Source organism: Bombyx mandarina, chromosome 12 (genome assembly GCF_030267445.1).
Source record: "Bombyx mandarina strain Sakado chromosome 12, ASM3026744v2".
NCBI lineage: Eukaryota > Metazoa > Arthropoda > Insecta > Lepidoptera > Bombycidae > Bombyx > Bombyx mandarina.
This window is the reverse complement of record NC_143219.1, coordinates 4,186,653-4,210,256: the sequence shown is the minus strand read 5'-3', so window position 1 is coordinate 4,210,256 and position 23,604 is coordinate 4,186,653. Positions and strand designations below refer to the sequence as shown.

General features: G+C 36.8%; 1 protein-coding gene across 1 annotated transcript; it reads right to left on the bottom strand.

The window, feature by feature from the left end:
- Positions 1-710: 710 nt before the first annotated feature.
- Positions 711-23,604, bottom strand: LOC114243134 (nose resistant to fluoxetine protein 6). The gene is made up of 13 exons (XM_089731824.1): positions 22,569-23,604; positions 20,134-20,407; positions 17,705-17,884; positions 17,003-17,082; positions 14,679-14,878; positions 13,616-13,730; positions 10,820-11,034; positions 10,060-10,253; positions 8,699-8,834; positions 6,374-6,560; positions 5,199-5,341; positions 2,936-3,044; positions 711-2,297 (listed from the first exon to the last, which is right to left on the bottom strand). The coding sequence occupies exons 1-13, from the start codon at positions 22,756-22,758 to the stop codon at positions 2,185-2,187; spliced, it is 2,136 nt and encodes a 711-aa protein (XP_089587950.1). The 5' UTR covers positions 22,759-23,604; the 3' UTR covers positions 711-2,184.

Sequence of the window (23,604 nt, the reverse complement as noted above, 5' to 3'; positions counted from 1 at the left end):
ATACTAAATGTGGAGACCTGCTATTTTTTTATATATATACATAGTATATCTTACTGACATAATTATACTTAAAACAAACAACTTATTCTAAAAAGGTTTTACCTATCCCATATCATTTCGTGTTCCCTTTACAAACATTTTATGTCTAAACCAATTCCCAATTACATTAAAATTGAAGCAAGTAAAATAATATTTCTAGCTTTAAATTTTTTGTGATTTCATTTTTTTTTTTTTTAATGTGTACGTACTATCTCTTATGACATCACGAATACGGCCGAATGCTTATGTTTCTGTCAAAGTATTTTATTTTAATTTAGATCAAAAATAATGTCATTAATAATCGTATCGATTACAAATACCGCGAAATTGACAATTGATCAGTTTAGCGGTTGCCCTTTTTTTTTTGCCTGTTGCGAAAACAATCGAATTAATATTCGGCAACATCCAGAAATCGATTTGTCCGATTGACAGATGTCGTCTGCTTCGGTTTTTAAGTTGTACCTACATACTAATTAGGAATTAACTAGGGAATGGAATGTAATGACAGTGAAGAATTCGTTTTTACGTCAGACTAAAGCACCGGCACTATTAAATTATACGTCATATTCGACCGTATTTATGACGTCACCGGTTCTTACGTCTTTTTAGAATGTCACCAATTTGAAATTGACACGTGGTGAAAATATGTAATGCTATTTGCTATAAAATTAGCATAATAATTAGCTAAATTTAATGTTATAAGCTGCTATTATTTCACTGCATTATTCCCAACTAATAAACGTAACAAAAACGAGTCCTTCGATACGTAGTCCATCACCGTAAATAAACGTTTTCATTGTCCTAGCCAACTAACTCCATGTCATAAGGCAGTAGGTAGTAGTAATACGGTAGTAATAAATAGTATACGGAAACAGCTAACAAAGATAAAATAATTTCAAAAAACATTTTTGAAGGATCTTAATTAAATTAAAACAAAGAAGCAATCACTATTTCTGAGATATAATAAGTTGACTTTAAATTTTTACTGAATCTAATATTTCTCTTAGATTTTTTAAAACCACCATAATGCATTATAAATATGGCTAATGTTTGTGTTTTAGTGTTAACTTCTCACTTATTTTAGTGCCGAAGGAACGTCACGCATCAAGCGGCAAATTTAAAAATAAAAATATTTTCTATGGATGTCTATGATTATTCACGATGGTAACCATTTAAGATTGTAAGTAGCGTTGAAGTTAAAATTATTTTAATTGAACAGTTTTCAGTCAATTTAGTTTAAATTTAGAATAACCAATGGCTCGAAACTTTGATTGGTGAAATAGTGACAAATTTATAAGAAGAAAAAAAAACTAGTGCGCGAGCAACTTGGTGAAAGAAGTGAAACTTCTTTTGCGGTATGTAGTATTGTGGTTTTCTTCATGTTTCATCCTTATATCAAATTTAACTTATAATAGCGAATACTGTGTATAAAAGAAACATCTTAACTCGCTTTGTCCTTTCCCTCTCTTCAGAAACGAATGGTTCGCGAGACGCTCTGTCTATTTTCTCACTCTCGCTCTTCCTAAATTGTATCTTTTCTCTCTATCCGTAACGCATTTGTCGCGAGTTAAATTTTACTCTCAAGGCGCCTAAAGAAGTTTCACTTAAAAAAAAATATTTAGGCTGCATCGGACAATGAAAACGACCGTACACCATAAACCTTAAAATTATCTATATTTATCAATCAGTCTGCGTATTCTCATATTTCTCAAGGCCTGATCAACATAAGCAGAGTTTCCCGCAATTTTTTTTTTAATGAAAATTGTCGTTGTTACAATGTTTTATGTTAGTGTTACTTTTGCCGTGATATTATTATAATATCAAATTGTTGCGTATCGAAATAATCGTGGGCAAAAAAAAAAAAAAATTTGAAACTTGAAAATACCTAATATGAAGGAATATAAAATTTCATAATTACAATACGGATCTAAAAGTCTGACGCTGCACAGACGTATCATAACTAGAAAAGTTATCAAGTGTCAACTGTCATACGCCATTCCTTATAATGGAAAGACTATAATGAGGAACCAGAAGGTGATGCCAGCCTTGTGTATGTAATCGCATACGATAATTTTACCCGAAATCGAGAAACTCTTACGTAATCAGACCCATATTTTTTGGTAAGATCGACTGCGTTGATTTAGTTTATGACTTGCCGATCTTTCCTTGTTCGTTAACAAGTACGGTGACAGGTACTTCTTGAGCTCCAAATTTCGACGGCAAGTCTTCTACTGCCGGCTTCCTTGCCGTTCTAGGACCTGAAAAGAAACTGGACATTAAAAACAAAGAAACAACGAAACAACCTTAATTGATATTGTACCAGGTCAATAAAAGGTATCAATCATATTGAGGGGTGAAAGTCTATTTGGATTAAGCGACCTTTTTGCAATTTTACAGTCGAACCTATTAAAGTTTAAATTTGGAAAAAAAATCATAAGCGAATAAACTTTTTCAGCTATTGGAATGGAGTAAATTTAATTGTTTTCTTGGGAAGTTTAAATAAGAGTTTCGGAAATTTGAAATATCGTAAACTTACGGAACGTTTTAAATTTCCGCCATTTTCTATAATACGTTGTAAAGACTATTTTTAATTATTAGTTTTAATTTATAGCAATAATTAAAACTATAACCAGTGTTTATAATTCAAATAAGTTGTTTTTGGAACGTTTTTTTGTTATTTTGTTAATTAATATACAATTGAGACATAGGTCTATAGTAACAAATTATCACTGAATGGGCAGTTAAGAAAAAGAAAAAGAAAAAAAAACAATTTTTTTAGTTTAATGTTTATAAGGATAGGTAGACAGCAATAATTAAAACTATAACTAGTACTTATAATATTAATAAGTTATTTTTGCAACGTTTCCACTCTCCCATACTATCGAGAAGGACTCACCTCCGCCCATGACGTGCTTGATCAGGACGGAGCAAGGGGAATCCACGAGTACCGTCAGCAGAAACGCCACTAGGAAAGATTGCGTGAAGTCAGCGAGGAACTTAAAGATCTGAAAGGAATGTTTAAGATTAATATTTTTTTCCATTATAACCAATCATCGCTCATGAACCCTGACAATACCAATAGGGTTGAGCCGAAATCTTTATCTACCTTTAGAGATTATTTTTAAGCCTCATTCGATGGACAGGAATATCGAATTCAGGAATGTTGACGAAAGTACATCGTGAAATAGTGAAATTAAAAAATAAAGGTGAAGACAGCGGTACCAAAGAATTTTATATTTAAATACATATTAATTATCAGTTCTGTACTGTAATTATACTATATTTTAGGGAAAGATGTTCGTATCGACATTTAGAAAAAAAAACATACTTTGTATCTTAAAGACAAATTTATAGATCCTTTAATTTATTCCATTACTGTTATTATTATATATATACTGTATTTTTTTCAGTGCGTTGCTGCAGATGAAAAATATCGATAGAAGGTAACTTAAGGTCTTTATTATTGCGTAGGGTCATTTCATTTATCATGATAAAATACTTGATATAATGCTTATATCAATGTCGGCCGACAATGTTTAGAGCAAATTTTTATCGAAATCCTTTATGAATAACACACAAACATACCGACTTTCATATTTACAACATTAATATGGATAATATCGATTAAATTACAAAACTTGAAATCAATATTATTAATTATCTCTAGCGTCAACCGCTGATAAAAACGATTTGTTATATTAAGTAACGATAAGTTTATTTATGATAAGGATATTTTAATTAAGGCTTAACACTGTTAAAAAAAAACGTGACAGACAAGTCATATCGTGGAAAAAAAATGACGTCATAAAAATATATATAATAATATAATATAATTCAGTAAACTTTTTGTTAATAAAAAATAAATATAAAATTATCTAAATTAAAAGCCAATGATATAATTCAGTAAATTAGGTTATACGATTAGATATATCATTGTTTTAAAATCACTGACACCTCAAACTTGTTTGTGTTAACTTTACTATGTATTGCCTTTAATTTCGTATTATATTAATTCGCGTATTTATTATTATTCTTTATTCTTGCTATAATCGAATTTCGACTATTTGAGTCGACTATTATTAAAGCCGGCAATGTGACTTTTGGACAATTATTGGTAAATCAGAAAAACGAATTATTGACTTTGTATTCCATTGTCGTTCACAAAACTCTTCTGAACGACATCTTAGATAAATAACAGGTTAAGTTAATACTTTATTTAATGCAGGTTTTGAACCGTATTCTTTGAAGGAGACGATTATATTCAAATCAATCTGTATTGCCATATCAATAAATTTTTTTTGTCCAAATGCACAGATTGCCACCTTTGATAATAGACGACTCATTTGTCGAACCAATCAAGGGTGTGTGCAAATCGAAAGCAACGCTAAACGAAAAGATCGCTTTGGTTACCGGCCAGAATTCTGGTATAGAACTGGAAACAGCGCGAGATTTAGCTGCAAGAGGAGCTACTGTGATAATAGCTTCTAGAAATGATGATAAAGCTTTAGAAGCAATAGAATCTAATATTATAAAGAGGAAAGATTTGTTTGTTTGTATTGAATAGGCTCCGAAACTACTGAACCGATTTGAAAAATTCTTTCACTGTTTGGAAGCTACACTATTCCCGAGTAACATAGGCTATAATTTTTGATAAAAAACATTAGGAATCCTTACTAAAACTCCAATAACCCAAAGTGTAAAAATAATATATAAAATATTGTACATACTACGACTTTGTAGAACACATTATTATTTATAAAAAGTGTCGCGACAGCATGTGTCTAACTATTGTAGCTATGCTGCAATAAGTGTTCTTTTATTTAAAAAAAATAAAACAACCTCAAATATTGTTGAAATTTTTGTTAAAGACCCGAGCGGAGTCGGAGCGGGTCGCTAGTATATTATAAATACAACGGGCAACGATAATGTCAAGTACATGAATTTGGATCTCGCTAAGTTTAAGAACATTCGGAACTTCGCAGAAAATTTCAATAAAACACACAAACGTTTGGATCATCATCATCGTTATCATCATCAGCCTGCGGCAGTCCACTGTTGGACATATAGGCCTCCCCTAAAGCTCGCCACTGAACCCGATCTTCGGTTCTACGCATTCAGTCATTGCCAGTTTGGATATTATATTTAAAAAAAACCCTCACCGACTTCTGCACTGAGAAGTGAACCGGCACTAATGTCATCGAATTCACGACGAACAACAGCGGGTAGTGGACAATATACATGGCGTACGAGAGACGACTCAGCAGCTTCCACATGCGGAGAGACAGCATCCAATTTATGGGACCTGGAAATTGGTTATATCAATTATTATTAGTGGACTGTCATCTCAAAAAAAAAAACGGTGTGCACGTGAATGAAGTGAAACTTCTTTTTCGATGTGTAGTATTGTGGTTTTTTTCATTTTTCATCCTTAAATCAGGTTGCTCTGGTAATAGGTAATGCTGTGTATAAGAGATGCGACCTCTTCAACATTTATATTATATAATATTATTATATTTTGACGAAGCATGTTGCTGATAACTCTATTTCTGTAATCTGACGAAGCGTGTTGCGGAAAATAACATGTACTTTTAGGTTATTTGGGAATATTAATATGTTCTTTTTTATATAATAATATAATAAATAATATTTAAAAAATTAAATATTTTAAATTCCTAAAGTCGTGGCCTAAAAGATAAGACAACCAGTGTATTCGTATCGAGCGATGCAACGGGGTTCGAATCCCGCAGGCGGGTACCAATTTTCTAATGAAATACGTGCTTGACAAATGTTCAGGATTGACTTCCACGGTGAGGGAATAACATCGTGTAATAAAAATCAAACCTGCAAAATTATAATTTGCGTAATTACTGGTGGTAGGACCTCTTGTGAGTCTGCAGGGGTAGGTACCACCACCCTGCATACTTCTGCCGTGAAGCAGTAATGCGTTTCGGTTTGAAGGGTGGGGTAGCTGTTGCAGCTATACTTGAGACCTTATAACTTATGGGTGGCGCATTTATGTTGTGGATGTCTATGGGCTCCAATAACCACTTAAAACTGGGTGGGCTGTGAGCTCGTCCACCCATCTAAACAATAAAAAAAATCTTCTAAATCCCAGGCACAGCCCACTGAGTTTCTCGCCGGATCTTCTCAGTGGGTCGCGTTTCCCATGCGGTAGTAGATTCTGCGAAGCACTGCTCTTGCTAAGGCCAGTGTTAACGACACCTCCTGGTTTGAGCCCCGAGAGCTTATCTACACGCTGGGGTAACGCTGATATAGCTTTCAAGGCTATAGGTATAGGAAAAAAAGCTATTCGATGATTTGCACAATCACCTACCTCCGTATCCCTGAGCACAGGCGAAAACGAGCCAACCAACCGCCATCGCCCAGATAGGTCTCTTTAAGCAGTTGATCAAAGTGTCGACGGGCTGATTGTCCCAGTCTAGTTGCATTATCGGATTGCTGACGTACAAAACGGAAGCGGCCAAAACTCCCATGCATATCCATATTAAGATAGCGTGAAACTGAAAACAAATTAAATTTTACTTTCTCAATATTAAGCACCGCGAAGTCTATTGAGCGAGGAGGCAGCTTTTTGAAGTGAAAACTTCTTTAGAATCATTGTGATTTCAAACCGGATGCAACGGAAAAAACGACAGGTAAGAGACACAAATACAAAAATGTGTAGGATGAAGCCAGCAAAGAATGAGACAGAAATATACATACTATTTAATACAGCGCTATCTGTCAGATTTTACTTTCTCAATATTAAGCACCGCGAAGTCTATTGAGCGAGGAGGCAGCTTTTTGAAGTGAAAACTTCTTTAGAATCATTGTGATTTCAAACCGGATGCAACGGAAAAAACGACAGGTAAGAGACACAAATACAAAAATGTGTAGGATGAAGCCAGCAAAGAATGAGACAGAAATATACATACTATTTAATACAGCGCTATCTGTCAGATTTTTTAATACTAACGTGTGTATGAAAGCTCTTGTAGTGAATTTTAATTTAGGATTATACGTGAAATTAAAATATCAATTCACAGAGGGCGCTACCTTACAATTATTTACTAATGACAAAATTTTACATATACTTAAGACGTTTAGGATAATTGTATTTTAATTTTGGAAGGTTTCACTTCTACCACGTGTGAATTACACACATTTTGTTTTTTTTTCCTTACCTATTAGCTTGTAGCTGAAGGGGCTAATCCAGCTACGCGCAGATGGGTACGTAAGCTCACGGGTTGAACCTGAGAGAATTTTCTAACAGCAGCCCTAGCAAGACCAGTGCTTCCTAGAATCTACCAACGGATCGGAATCGCGATCCATTAAGAAGATCGGCAAACGAAGGTAGGCAGACGAGCTATCGGCCCACCTGATGGTGAGTGGTTATCGTCGCCCATGGACTTCAGCAATGCCAGGGGCAGAGCCAAGCTGCTGCCTACCGTTAAACCGTCTATGGATTAGTGCGGTCGTCGAACTCTTCGTCATAATAGACGAGTTCGAATAGGACGGTAATCGGTGCTTGAGGAGTTTAAAAGCACCGAGAGTGGATTCGAGGGATCCGACAAGACATGTTCCGGGCGACGGCGACCGTCGTCATTTCGACGACTGGTCAAAAGACAGAGATACCAGATATAGCTCTATCGTCTTACTCTTTCCAACTTCTGTCTCGGATTTGGCATTTAGATGGAATTTGGTGAAAAATAATAGCTGGTTTATTTCCTTGCATACAGCCTCAAAATGTGGAGGGTTTTATTTCACACGTATCACATAGGATTGGTCTTTTTTCCCCTATGTTATGTAAAACAAAATCTAAATCTATACTAATATTATAAAGAGGAAAGATTTGTTTGTTTGTTTGTTTCGAATAGGCTCCGAAACTACTGGACCGATTTGAAAAATTCTTTTTCCATTAGAAGCCGACATTGTCCCTGATGAACATAGGCTACTTTTTTTTATTTTTATTTTATTATTTTTTTTGATTTCATGTGTGGGTATAATGTTTCCGAAGCGAAGCGAGGGCGGGTCGCTAGTTTACAATAAACTTAGAACAACGAACTCAGAAACTTATTTAATTTACGGGTTCATGACGTCACCAACTCTTTCTAATAATAAAAGGCATTTTCACGTTTTCCGTTGTTTTGTAATTAAATTTGTCAGTTGGATATTAAGCAACCCACACAATGAAAGGGATGTTCCCTTTCATCGATATTTTGAATATATTCAAATGAACTGAATAAAAATACTATTCATTAATTACAGAAATAAAATAAATTAAAGGATCAAATAAATGTTTGCCAAGAGATCCCAAAAACAGATTTCAATCTAAAAAATATTATTTTTAAATATCGATATATTACAAATTTTCACTGAAATGTAGCGATTTTTTCTAATTTTTGATACCTTAATTTGATCCCTTGTATCCTTGAACTAGAAGAATTCAATTGGGAATGATTACTCAATTTTTTTCTGACGTGAAACCTTTTTTTTTTCATACCAAGGCTAACCTTGAGAGGCTATTTCAGCGTAACCTTAACTAGTAGGTGAGCTCACGGGGCTCGAACCGGAATGATGCTAACACTGGCCCTAGCAAGAGCAGTGCTTCGCAGAATCTACCACCGGATCGGAAACGAATGAAACCATAATGACTTACCATAGACATGATAAATTTTCTATCGCGATACAAATGCATCAGATACCCATAGATCATTCCAACGAAGAAAGGCGAACATCGAGTTAACGTGTGCAGGTAAAAATAAATCATGTAATCTTCCTGGTCGTCCGGGCGACTGGAATATGAAAATATTCATTTAAAAAAAAATTAAATTAACGATACACAATGAAAACAAGAACAATAAATTGTAGGTTTCAATTGAATATGCAATTTCGAAAAGGGCACATGTCGCATATTTTGTCAAATACGTTTTTTCATACACATGTAGTTTTGAGGCTTACACCTACACCCATTTTATAATAATTCCAGTAATTTTCAATTGCTAATTAACACTAAAATATATCTCAAAAGTTAATATTTTAAATTTTACATTGCTTTAGAAAATAATCAGTTTTTTTCACTTCCTGAACATTTAACCTTTTTTTTATTTTTTTTATTGCTGATATGGGTGGACGAGCTCACAGCCCACCTGATGCTAAGTGGTTACTGGAGCCCATAGACATCTACGACGTAAATGCGCCACCCATAAGTTATAAGGTCTCAAGTATAGTTACAACAGTTGCCCCATCCTTTAAACCGAAACGCATTACTGCTTCACGGCAGAAATAGGCAGGGTGGTGGTACCTACCCGTGCGGACTCACAAGAGGTCCTACCACTAGATACAATTTGATCAGAGATGTGCCGTTTTCGAAATTGCATATTCAATTATTTTCTGTCTAATTCTGCGAAGCTGCGGGAAACGATGTAAATATGTGTTACTTAAATGACTTTGTTACTTGTTTCGTTGGAAAGTTCGAGAATATTTTTTTCACAGCCATCAAGTCACTGGTCGATTTAATGAAAAAAAACACAATTTATCCTGTTACAGCAAAGTAAGGTCGCAACTAAATTAAGAAAATTTAAAAATGTTTAATATATTTCGACTATAAAATCCACAGTGGACTCTTTAATAACAGTTTATAAATAATGTGATCGTTTACTATTTCAACTATGGAAGCTTCAAATTGAACACAAAAAAATAGTGTATCCATCTTTATGTCTAAATAAAATGTATTGGCTCACAGTCCCTGTTTTCCAATTACAGCACAAGAGCGCATTATGCGGCATAATGCTCAACGTTGAATGTTTCAACTACAGCAACGCTTCGCACAATCGAGTCGGTATCGATTGCGAGTATCACGCGAGAGCATTACTTTTGAGAGTGCTTGAGCATTATGCCGCATAATGCGCTCTTGTGCTGTAATTGGAAAACAGGGAGTTTATTCCGAGCATTGGTCCAAATGACTAAGTTGGAATACAAAGTTGTAATGGCAACACCGAAATTCATTTTTCGACTTACGATGGTATCACAGGTCCCGAAGAGAACTTGTTTATGGTGTTATAAATGGAGGATGCGATTAGTGCTGTCGCCAAGGCCATCACAAGAGCTGACCAAGCTATTCTCTTCCTCCTGCCAAGGACCCAGAACAGGACGAGAGGCGACAGAATATGTAATTGAACATCAATAGCCAGGTACCAAGTGTGAGGAAGACACTGAAAAAATAATTTATAGCAACAATTCATGATTGATATTAAGATCGTGGATATAATAAAAATAATTAAAATATATGTTAGTAAATATGTGTGTAGAATTCACTAGACGGTGTTTTCTAAGTTTATTTAATTCTATAGAAAGCTAATGTTCCAAAGGTAAGATATGATTTTTTTTTATTAGTAAACTTATATCGTATTTAAAAACTAAAAAAACAATTGTAATTTCAAAACGAGCGTAAATTAAAAGAATATTTTTTTTAGCCGGATTAGGATTTAATGCCAAAATAATTTTTTTTTTTTTGTCAACAGTCCTTCACGCGTGTGCTAATTTTCAAGATAATCAATCAATCAATAAAAATAGCCAGATATAAGTGAAGCTATTTGAAGCGTGCTATAAATAAATTATGTTATCTTTATTGTATCTTTTTTTTTAATATTTTTGTAAGGAGGTTATCTTTATTATGTACAGTTCGACAAAACCGAAACTAGATGGAGCGGTTCTCAATTTTTTAATTCAATTTCTTTATAACATCAAGATACCTATTAGATGTTTCAATCGAGCTCACCATTTGCAGAGGGTTGACCAGGTTCTGCACGTGCAGTAGAGTCGTCCACCAATTCATCCGACACGCATTCGTGTTTTCAAGAACCATCCTCCAGTTGGGGCCGTCGGCAACCCGGTTCAGTAGCGAAGCTTGTATCAGAATGAAGGCGGCTAGCGTGGGGAACATCCGCAGGAGACGGTTCAGGTAAAAAAAATGGAGATTCCTCAGTAGTTTCACTGGAATAAAACGAAGCGGTGCTGTAGCGGCAGCTGTCATTGAATACAAGATATTTGACAGATGCCTGATCTCGCTAAGTTTACATATATAATATGTAAAGAAAAACTTTTATTATTTAAAACTATTTAGTTATTTAAGGGTGGATTCGACCAAACTTAAATTTATACACGAGTAACTATACGAGGAATAACCTATTCCATGATTTTAATCTCGAGTAAATCCATAGGCGTTTTTCCACGTAAACGATAGTATACTTGCGCTAGGAATAACAATACGCGAATAACAGAGTGAATGGTGAACAAAAATAAAACCCGGCTAATAAATGTTGTTGTTCAACGGCATAGTGTAAGAGCATACATGGTGTCGACTCGATTTTGCCGTATTTTAGTGTGAAAAAGTAGCTGTAGTATAAGATAGAAAGAGAGAGTATTCTTTATTGTAAACCAAAAAATAAATAAACAGTTCGATAGGTACATTATCAAGATATCTAGCTGTCAAACGTATTAATTATATTTGTTGTTTGTTTGAGGGAATTGTCAAGTTTTGTCGCGTGGTGTTATCTTTTTTCGTTTAAACGTTGCATTACACAATGCCAGACTATTAATAATAATTTAGTGCATTGCGTTGACTTGAAATTAAAACAGAATAAATATTTATGAAATGACAGAAATCAGATGATTGGACTGACTGACGCCATTACTTTATTCTAGGAATAGCTCCGTTATTCCGTGCGAAACGGCGGTATAGTAACAATTCCCGAATAGGCCCACTATTCTTAGAATTGTAGATGGTAAAACGTAAAATTGATTTACTCTCGATTAACTGACGTGTTATTCTAAGAATAAGATTTACTCTTGTTTGGTCGAATCGACCCTAAAAGGAGAAAGTCGTCGTGGCCTAAGGGATAAGACGTCCGGTGCATACGTGTTGAGCGTTGCACCGGTGCTCGAATCTCAGGCTGGTACAAATTTTTCTAATGAAATATGTACTCAACGAATGTTCACGATTGACTTTCACGGTGAAGGAATAAAAATCAAACCCGAAAAATTTTAATTTGCGAAATTACTAGGTAGGACCTCTTGTGAGTCCGCGCGGGTAGTTACAACGGCCGTGAAGCCGTAATGCGTTTCGGTTTGAAGAGTGGGGTAGCCGTTGTAACTATACTTGAGACCTTAGAACTTATATCTCAAGATGGGTGGCGCATTCACGTTGTAGATGTCTATGGGCTCCAGTAACCACTTGACACCAGGTGGGCTATGAGCTCGTCCACGCATCTAAGCGTAAAAAATAAATTAAAAAAAGATATAAGTTCTAAGGTCTCAGTATAGTTACAATGGCTGCCCGCCCTTCAAACTGTAACGCATCACTGCTTCACGGCAGAAATAGGCAGGGCTAAATGTGGCAAATATGGCCAGCCCATTGCCACTTCAGCTTACTAATCAGCTGTGCTATATCGATAACTTTAGCTGAAAATTTATGAAACCTCGTGCATAAACTTAATAGCAGTCTTATTTTGGTCTGTGATATTCGTTTATCAACTTTAAAGCCCACTCACAATCCAAATAAAATCCGCTGTTGCCAATAATAAAACACCTGTGTTATATCCTGTCACGTATTAGGTCATTAACGGTATTATTTGTATGTAGTCCAATATCAATCATTTTTATTTTTAAATATTATACGATTTTATTATCGGCATTGCGATAAAGGCATAGGTTTCTTTTTTAATTTATTTATTACCTACATGGGCGTATGATATCACGGCCTACCTGTTGTTAAGTAATTCCGGGAGACCATAGACATGAGTTCTAAGTCTCAGTTTTACAGTACAACTGCTGATTCACCGTTCAGACCGAAACGCATTACTGCTTCACGGTAGAAATAGGCAGGGGTTGGAGCCTACCCGTGCAAACTCACAAGACGCCAATTAGTACTACGCTTACTTTATTGTTCACCGGTAGAAAAAAATACTGAGGATCCAACATCCCATAATCGGTGGAACATAGGGGTCCAATAATCAGGCAGTACCATTATTCTCAGTCGTAGAACACCCGTATAATAGAATACCCATAAAATACCGTGTCCTTCTTCAAACGAGGCTTGTGGAGAATACTTAACGGTAGGTATCGGCTTAGCTCTGCCCTTGGCATTGCTGATGTCCATCGGTGACGGTAACCACTCACCATCGGGTGGGTCGTATGCTCGTCGCCTACAAAGACAATAAAAAAATAAGAAAAACTTGCAGACCAAAAGCGCGTCTTTTAGCGAGTCAGAAGACGTTCAGAGCGATTCCTATTCGTTCTCCTGCCCGTCGGACCGATGACCTGCGGCGATATACTTGGAGAGATTGGTTGCGGAAGGCGGAGGATCGTTCATTGTGGCGAACTATGGGAGAGGCCTACATCCAGCAGTGGAGAGATACAGGCTGATGATGATGATGCTTGAACTAGGACGCTCAGTTTGAAGTGGACCCTATTTTTGCAACAATAGTCTATATGGACTTCCTAATGAATGTCTATTTTAATGGATTGCGTTGTAGAATTTGAGGATGATTTACTAAAATCATGATGAAGAACTCACTGCCGGTAAACTTCCCCGCGCACGTATACACGATTAAGAAGCCGCTGAGCATGAAGAATGTGTCCACGGTTATAGGTCCGGCCGTGATCCACACTGACGGGAGCGACAGTATATACTGCAATAATAAATAAGCGATTTAGGAATATTCACATTGACCTGATAACAGACTAGGATTCTCTGTACTAAAGGAATTGGAGAGGAATTTATGTACCTATATAAACACCCGAACAAAGAGCAAACAAATTTCTTTATCGCAATTATGTGGGAATCGAACCCACGACCCTCGATTGAATTATTATCATCAAGCGAAGGGAACTCTGCTCTGATTCTGAAGCAACAATCAAACAAATCAAACAAACAATCTGTCCGGTGATTACTTCTAGAAGAGTTTGTAACCAGTTGCCTTTTTTCTATATCAAAAACCAAACCTAGACACCACGATCGTCTTTTTTCTCCTACCTATGCTGATAGCCTTGAGAGGTTATTTTAGCTTTACCCTAGCGTGTAGGTGAGCTCTCGAAGCTCAAGCCGGAGGTGTCTATGGGTTAATTTACTCGTCGAGTCCTTCGTCGCAAGCGACGGGTTCGGTGAGGACGGTGACCGGTGCCTGAGGTACCTAAAAGCACCGCTAATGGATTGGGAGGATCTGTAATGACGTGTTTAGGGCAAACCATGACCTTCGACGACGAATGTCGCTACCGATTTTTATTTACCGATTACCGAGATCAAAGTCTCAATTGCAGAGTATAACGGCTGTCCACTCCATTAAATAAAAAAAAAACACTGCTTTGGAGTAGGTACCCTGCTACCATTGAATAAGGTTTTGAAGTAGTATATTGAACTGAAAATGAAATAGGCAAGGTGGTGATACCTACCCGCGCGGACTCACAAGAGGTCCTACCACCAGTAAAATAACATAAATAGTTTACACAGCTCATCAAATTTCCACACCATACAAAGGGGTAAGCGAGAACCATCTCTTGAGTACAAAGGGTTAACACAAGATGCCCTGTGAACTCATTAACCTCATTAAGCCAGAATTAAAAACATTTGTGCTACTCACATCAAGCAAATCACTGGGATTGGCATTCAGTTCGTTCATTTGCGTCACGAACGTGTGTCCAACAATGACCCAGGCCATGGCTAAGGCACGAACGCCGTCGAGACATTCGATAGCTCCATTTACCGGCTTGTAGACGACCAGACGTTTCGTATTCGTGTATATCGAAAACGATTTGAGCAGTTTGTTTGATTTTTCAGGGTCTGTTGAAATGATTTTCAATTTTAGGATATACGAATTTTATTCGAACAACTTATTTAATACGTAGCTAACCCTATAAAAGCGAACTTTTTTTTTGTATTGTTTATTTGAGTTTTCTTGTCATTTTTAGGGCAAACGATCTCAATCACTATAGCTACGTAGGTAATTAGGTAGGTTCACCCTATAATTAAAATTCTGTGTAATCACTGACACTTCCTATTTAAGATTAGATTTGGTATATCAAATTTTAATTTGATCTTGAAATTTGGAAATACAATACGACGCATTATTTATCTAATATAATAAAATTCTCGTGTCACGGTGTGCGTGATTGAACTCCTCCGAAACGGCACGACCGATTTTCGTGAATCTTAGCGTGCATATTGGCCAGGATAGAGAATCGGACAACATATATTTTACAACCCCCTAAATGTTAAGGGTCCACCCCTAAATTTTTATTTTTTAGACAAAATTTTTTGTTTTTATTTATTTATGATACAGCGTACAAAAATACATACAACCCTAAATTTTCACCCCTCTACGATCAACCCATATTTTTTATATATGGCAAGACAGACATCTTATATATGGCAAAACAACGTTTGCCGGGTCAGCTAGTAGGATATAAGATCATCAATCATTAAGGCTACTGGACACAAATAAAAAGAAAATAGATTAATATACAAACACAAATATGTAGGCAGTCGCTTGGCTCTGCCCCTGGCATTGCTGAAGTCCATGGGCGACGGTAACCACTTACCATCAGATGGGCCGTATGCTCGTCTGCATACACGGGCAATAAAATTAAAAAAAATATGGTACTCAATCGGTACATAATACCAGCTCAACCCATTTTGTGAGCTAACTCCCTAAGCCTTAATTGTTAACCAATAACTAAAACACTTACGTCTCAAGATGAGCGGTCCCAGGCATACCTTAATAATTTTTTTCGAAACAGCGAAAATAATAGTCGACTATTGAATGATCATTGTAATTTTTTTTTTTTTTATTGCCTTTGTAGGCAGACGGGCATACGGCCCACCTGATGGTGAGTGGTTACCGTCGCCCATGGACTTCAGCAATGCCAGGGGCAGAGCCAAGCCGCTGCCTACCGCTTAATACTCTCCATAAGCCTCGTTTGAAGAAGGACATGTCATAGCGCTCGGGAAACACCGTGGAGGGGAGCTCATTCCATAGCCGGATGGTACGTGGCAAAAAAGATCTCTGGAAACGCACTGTGGATGACCGCAGTGGCTCCAGGTAGTATGGATGAACTCTACTCCGGTGGCGGGCGGTGCGATGGTAAAAATGAGATGCTGGTATCATCTCGAACAATTCCTCAGAGCACTCCCCATGGAACATACGGTACAAAATACAGAGGGAACCGAAGTCCCTCCGCAGACCCAGAGGCTCCAAACGTTAATGTGTTAATGACAAATATGTTATCTACTTAATAGGCTTAATTATTCCCAACATAATAAGGATTATTTATTAATCTGCATACGTAATTTTACGTGTCACATTAATTATCTGAAAGAATTTGCTTTATAATGATTACGGAACACGAGACAGATGATAAAGAAATTGTGTTTTGAATTATTTATATTTTTATCGTTCACAGGCATCTCGCCTGCGGTACTTTGAGGTAGGCAGGTTGGAGTGAGCAGACGACATATTCTATTACTGTATTATAACTAGACGTTCAACTAGAATTCTGCCAATGCCGGTCCCAAGCCTGGATGAGAAAAGAGGAAGGTTGAGTCGGTGTTCGACCTTTCAACTCTCCTCACCTCTCCACGCGAAGAACTAAAATCTCTTCCAAAAGCACTGCCGTGGAAAGACGTGGAAACCCACCATGTTTGTTTTCCCAAGAAAGCCTCATTGAGGCCACCGCCATCAGCATTGAAGATTATCGATGTAAGGAGGAAGGAGGATAACTAGACATTGCGGCAGTTTTTTATAAATCTTATCAAACTTTTCTGAACGAACTTTCCTTGTACTGATTACAAAATTGAGTAAATTGCAGTGCCATTAAAAGTATATTATTGTTTTCCAATTATGTTTATCTTCGGAAATTTCTTAAGCTGTCCTGAGAATTGTCTTTTGTCGAAAGCATCTAAACTTACCTCTCTTCTGGATAACTGTGTGTCTGACGTCATAGGAAGTGCTGAGTATTGTTAGTAATATTATCGTACCGAAAACGCCTCTGTAAATTGCGAAAATGAAACTAAACTCGACAATTTCTGATAAATACAATTTTACGAGAGAGGAACCCACTGTACTTAAGCATGCATTTTCTGATTTTGTTTCGATCTTTATTAGATGCATTAGCTGAATTATCATTCCCATTTGGTAAGAGATGATTTATGATTCTCTCGTTGGTAGAGGATTAATGCTGGATAAATTATTTCGTTTTTCTCCACAAATAAGTTTTTATAATTTTTATAGCTGGGAATAAATCACGCACGTTTATCCGTCCCCAATCTAGGATTCCCCGTGTTACGGGTACCAAAGACTGACAAACTCACTTATATATGTTTAAATAAAAAAAATCTGTTTCATCATAAAATGTTTGCCCAATGTGGGAATCGAACCCACGACCCTCAGCGCAACAGTCTGGGGCGTTAACTTCCGCTCCACCACGTCAGTCGTCGACGTTAGTGTGATTGTTAACAGTTCGAAAAGGCATGATCCTAAAGCGACGTCTAGACATCAAACCAGATTAAACTGGTAACAAGCGAATGAATTAACACGTTCACTTATCAGGAACGTATCACAGGTTTTTTTTTGTATCGTAAAGTCATTTAAATGAATTAAATTTTACTTACAATGCGACGTAATCCGCTGCTACATAGGGTTTATCATTCGGCATCCGGCAGTAATTATCCTCGTATGTAAGTCCTAATTCTGTAGTATTGATAACGAAACCGTCTAGGAACTCACGTGTCGTGCACGGTGTCGGTAGGCACAAGGCCAAACTGAAGACAGGGCTTGAGCTTAGAAGATCCCTGAAATAGTTTGAAAACTTGAAATTTAGAATGATTTAAAAGATCGCATGTATATTGCATTCAGCATTATTCGATATTCTATTGGATATGAAAAGCAATGTTCATAGGTAAATTAATCATCAAGAATAAATACATTAAAAAAAACATTTTTGTGGACGATTTTATCGTTTTTTGTAAAGTCGTGAAGTTAGGATTCGTAAGACGCATATAAACATTGTGGTAATTTCTGGATTTTGTGTGAAGCGGCATAAGAGGTATTAGACATATGCCTGAATCGCGCTAAATAGATTTAGATTTTCAAGATAAATTTGCATATGTAATACAAGTTTGGAATAACAACATTCGCCCAAAACACCTCATTACGGATCATCTCGATCCATTAACAGCGCTTTTAGGTACCTCAAGCACCAGCCACCGTCCTCGCCGAACCCGTCGCTTGCGACGAAGGGCTCGACGAGTAAATTAACCCATAGACACAGCCGTTTCTCGCCGGATCTTCTCAGTGGGTCGCGTTTCCGATTCGTTGGTAAATTTTCGAAGGACTGCTCTTGCTAGGCCCCGTGTTAGCAACACTTCCGATTTGAGCCCCGTGAGCTCACCTACACGCTAGAGTGAGGCTGAAATAGCCTCTCAAAGCTATTAGCATAGGTAGGGGAAAAAAGTAGTGCTCGAACTATCTATCGAGCAATTTCATCTACTAAGTGCAAATCGGCACATCTGTCTAGCATGTGGACTTTTTATGAAAGATTAAAATATTAACTGACGCGCTGTATTCATTCATCGCGTCTTTTTTCCCTACCTTTCGCTGGTAGCCTAAGGGGCCAATTCAGCTTCTCGCGGACGCGGTAATCGCGTCCTTTTCAGTTATTATTGTGTTTGGTTTATGTAACAAATTAATAGGTATTGTTCCATTTGCTTATCAAATTACCTATTGATTTGTGAAGTGAATTTACGTAATTGAAATCACGGAGAATTGCTAGAGAGCGTAATTTTCGATATCAAAACAATCATTATGATAAGATAAGCCAAATTTATGTTATAACTAATTCTGTAATATTATTAAAGGAAGCAACGTACGTGCGTACATTTGCTGAACGTAATCAACAGGATGTTGAGCAAATTATTATTTTTAAAATAACAATTGAAGTTCGACAAACTGTAGGTACAAGAAGTTCAAAAAAACAACGAAAAATAAAGCCATAATTAAAACTTCACTTGCTAACAACACTATATTCAAATGTGGCCACGCTTGAATGATGAATAAATTAATGAATATATACATACTGGTGGTAGGACCTCTTGTGGGTCCGCACGGGAGGTACCACCACCCTGCCTATTTCAGCCGTGAAGCAGTAATGCGTTTCAGTTTGAAGGTCAGGACAGCCATTGTAACTATCCTGAGACTTTAGAACTCATATCTCAAGGTAGCTGGCAGCATTTACGTTCACGTCCTTACGGATCCATCAGATCCAATAACCTTTGCACTAGACGCCTTCAGCTCTAGGAGCAGGTTTAGGGACCTCGGTAACCGTACTCGTCGAACTCGACAAAGAGTTCGCCGTGCAACCTAACCCATGAATCAGCTCGCTGAGTTTCTCGCCGGATCTTCTCAGCGAGTCGCGATTCCGATCCGGTAGTAGATTCATTCGCGAAGCAGCTACTCTTGAGTTGTTAGGTCTCCTTCGGAGGCGCTCGGGTAGCTGTTAGCAAATCCCACCCCTCCTGGCTGAGCCTTTGCTCGCCCACCTGTCCTGGTGAAACTGGAAAGGCCTCCGGGCCACCAGTAATCCATCAATCATAAAAAAAAAAAAAAAAGCATTTACGTTATAGATGTCTATGTGCTCCGGCAACCACTTAATACTAGGTGAGCTGTGAACTCGTCCATCTATCTATGGAATAAATAGAAAAACATATACATACACATGAATGATAAAAATATATATTTTTAAGTAGTCCAAAGTTTTATATTTTTTAAGTTGTCCAAAGTTTGGTTTGCTATGAACCGTCAACTGTTAGTGTTTATACAACATCATTTGTGCTCTTTTTGAATATTGAATGTGTTGGCTCGCATGTGTGAGTTCAAGATCTTTGATAGCATTACATTTATCAAAATCTGAATGAGCTAATTGAATTTGAAATGATGTGACGCTAACAGATAATGAAGCGAAACGCAGTTTGGATAGGTAATGAATAACATGTGCTTCAAATTTTTTGCTAACGGTCAATATGATGAAACCTTTCAAACCTACCTTTGTTTTCCTTCCTTTCTTTCACGTTTATAGAGGACTTCTCTCTCTTTTGCCAAATTCTTAAGTCGAATCCCGAGTTCAGTTCCCAAAGGCAAGCCAGGAATATCAGGCAATTCCAAGTCCTGTTCCAAAGGCATATTAATAGTGCAGTATTTGCCTTCAACAACGAAATCAGGTGTTTCATTGCTAATTTCCAAACATTGGAAATAGTTTCCCATATCGACAAAGCCACCCTTGAATATACCGCGAGGTATACGTATTCCAGCATCCAAAACTAAAAAGAAAAGTTTTAAATAAATATAAATAACGGATATAAGCGTAGGCAGCGGCTTGGCGCTGCCCCTGGCATTGCTAAGGTCCATGGGCGACGGTAACCACTCACCATCAGGTGGGCCGTATGCTCGTCTGCCTACAAGGGCAATAAAAAAAATGTCTGAATACAGCGAAAAAAATATAGACACGTTTCTTAATTTTATAAGATTCGTAATTTTTGTCATAGGTAATTTTTATGGGAGTGGTGAATATATGAACATAATTCTTATTCAGAGGAAAGGTTAACATACGTTTCTATAGACAAAACGCAGCCTGTAGTTCTTTAAAGTTATTTTAATCACTAGAGTGCATTTTAGCCCTTAACATAATATCATATTCATATTTTACGGTACTGAACAAAAAAAATTACACTATTAAAATGTGGATATACCGATTCCCCATCGGTCAGGTATCTGTAAATTTGATTCCCCAACGTAAAAAAACCAACCACCAACGGTATCATCTCCGCCTCTAGATGGGCCACCGGCCGTAACTACCGATGTAGAGTTATCGATTCGCGTCGACGATTCCGCTGCACGAATGTATTTGGGCCACGCGTTTGGCTTCAGCGTTGATTGCAGTAGCTTCTCCTAGCTCTACCGGGTTTTTTTAATTATTTTTTTATTGCTTAGATAGGTAGACGAGCTCACAGCCCACCTGGTGTTAATGGTTACTGGAGACCATAGACATCTACGACGTAAATGCGCCACCCACCTTACGATATAAGTTCTAAGGTCTCAATTATAGTTACAACGTTTGCCCCACCCTTCAAACCGAAACGCATTACTGCTTCACGGCAGAAATAGGCGGGGCGGTGGTACCTACCCGCGCGGACTCACAAGAGGTCCTACCACCAGTAAAATTAAATTATGTTGTACTCTATAAGCAGACGACTACTTCGTCTATCAACGTTATTATGACAAGAACATGTGAGAATACCAACACCGAAAAGAAGAACAACGGCCTGCCATCAAAGCTACAGTAGCCGTTAATTGGATATTTTATTTCATCAATTGTAAAATGTCTACTTTTGTTTTGATAGTGATACTGTGATACTATCTGTTTTAACACTGAAAGTCCGACTGGCGGGGTTTTTGTGAGTTTTTGTGAGTTCGATGTTCCGTGCTGTTTGCGAAGAAGATATGGAAATTATGTTTACACTGATTTGTATTAGGTTTTAATATAAAAGCGACACAATAACTAAAATAAAATAAAATACAAAATGAGTTGAGAACTTATACTGTGATATATTTTTTATGTTGTGAATGACTTGTTTACGACATAATAAAAATATCACAACTAACTCAAAAATATGTGCTTTTATTTTGTAATGAAATCGCACATCCTTATTGCGATATCCTATACATAAATAAAATGAACAAAATAGTAGAACATAACAAAAACTATGCAGAGAAATTAATTAATTGAAGTTTGTGTATTCGAAATAAAAGTTTTACTCTACAGGTTTGCATATGATTAAAACGAAAATACACAAATTTTTATTTTGTCTCTCTAATCTCAGACTAATCTCCGGAAGGACTGGTTCGGTTCTAATGGAACTTTTATTCTAAGGATTTCTCAAATAATATAACTTTTTTCTCTACTTTTTTTTCGGAAATATTTAAGGTCCGTTAGAATTTCATATACCAAATCGGTTTCAAATTTACTGGTGGACCTCTTGTGAGTCCGCACGGGTACTACTACCCTGCCTATTTCTTCCGTGAAGCAGTAATGCGTTTCGGCTTGAAGGGTGGGGCAGCCGTTGTAGCTATACTTGAGACCTTAGAACTTATCTCAAGGTGGGTGGCGCATTTACGTTGTAGATGTCTATGGGCCCCAGTAACCACTTAACACCAGGTGGGCTGTGAGCTCGTCCACCCATCTATGCAAAAAAAAACTTGCACTAGATTTTTATGGAATTTTCATAGAAAATGTAACATTTATATGTATATGTATATATGTATTCTTTACTTGAAAGTGTGACGTGATTTACTAAAATGTTGTCCGTAATTTTCGGAGGGAACAACCGTGTTTCACCTCTTGTTATAAAACAAAATCACCGCAATAGTTTTCGATTTCATTACATATTAAAATGCCAATTTATAATGTAAAATTTCACTCACACTCTAAGAGTAGCAACGTATTGTTCTCTCGCATATATTGAAGCTGTTTTTCACACAGCTCTGGATCTAACACGTCTTCATACAGTTGCATGTCTAATGCGTGCCGATGGCTCGGTACATACGTATCCAAATATCCACTGACATGTTTGTAAATAAATATATTCAACAAAATAATTAGTAAGCGCGACATCTCGCCCACACAGCTCCGAACCGACAATACAACGATTTAAGTTTGCAGCTGCTTTATTTATCTAATCGATTATCTGAGTATTTAGAGCCGATTCCGTTTGTTTGCATCGATTACCACAATCACGTGTAAAAACTGAATCAATGTATGATTGTTATCAAACATAGTTCGATCAATCATTGTTGTGGATGTCGATGCCAACGTAATTAGTAATTTCAATTTGAAATTGTGATTTAAACTAATTAAAATTTCCAAACGCCACTTATATTTAAATAAAATTAATTCATATTGTAAAGATCAAACCCCTAAAACAATTCTTTCATAGGACTTTGTATGCCTTTAAAACAAGATCGTACAATACGTTCAATTGAATTACTATTAGGGGTTAAAGTATGAAATTGTACTGGAAAATTGAAATTCATTTTTTTTTTTCATTTAACATAATGATATAGGTATATTTAATCAAAATATTTACCATTATTATTTATACATTGCTGCCATCTAATAGGAAGGTCATTTATGCGATTGCGATAGAACTCTGGTGATCTAGATTCTACAAACTTTATGAAAGCATTTTGTACTACCTTCTGGAAAGAATACTTTTTATCACGTAGAAAATTGTCCAAATCAGGAAAAAATGGTAATCCGTTGGAGCAAGGTCTGGCGAACAAGGACGGTGACGAATGTGTTCTAATTGCAGTTCCTGTAGAGTTAAAACGGTTTTTCGTGCTATATGATGTCTCGCGTTATTATGGAGTAATAATGGTCAAGATCGATTCATGAGTCGCGGCTGTTTCACTGCAAGTTTTGCTATCATTGTTTGGAGCTCGGCACAGTAGACATCTGCCG

Coding starts and splice junctions, on each gene's coding strand:
- LOC114243134 (XM_089731824.1), bottom strand. CDS start 22,758: ATGTCGCGCTTACTAATTATTTTGTTGAATATATTTATTTACAAACAT. Junction 10,254..10,819: donor TGGTCAACCCTCTGCAAATG/GTGAGCTCGATT, acceptor TTATTTTTTCAG/TGTCTTCCTCACACTTGGTA. Junction 5,342..6,373: donor CTGTGCTCAGGGATACGGAG/GTAGGTGATTGT, acceptor ACCAATTTCCAG/GTCCCATAAATTGGATGCTG.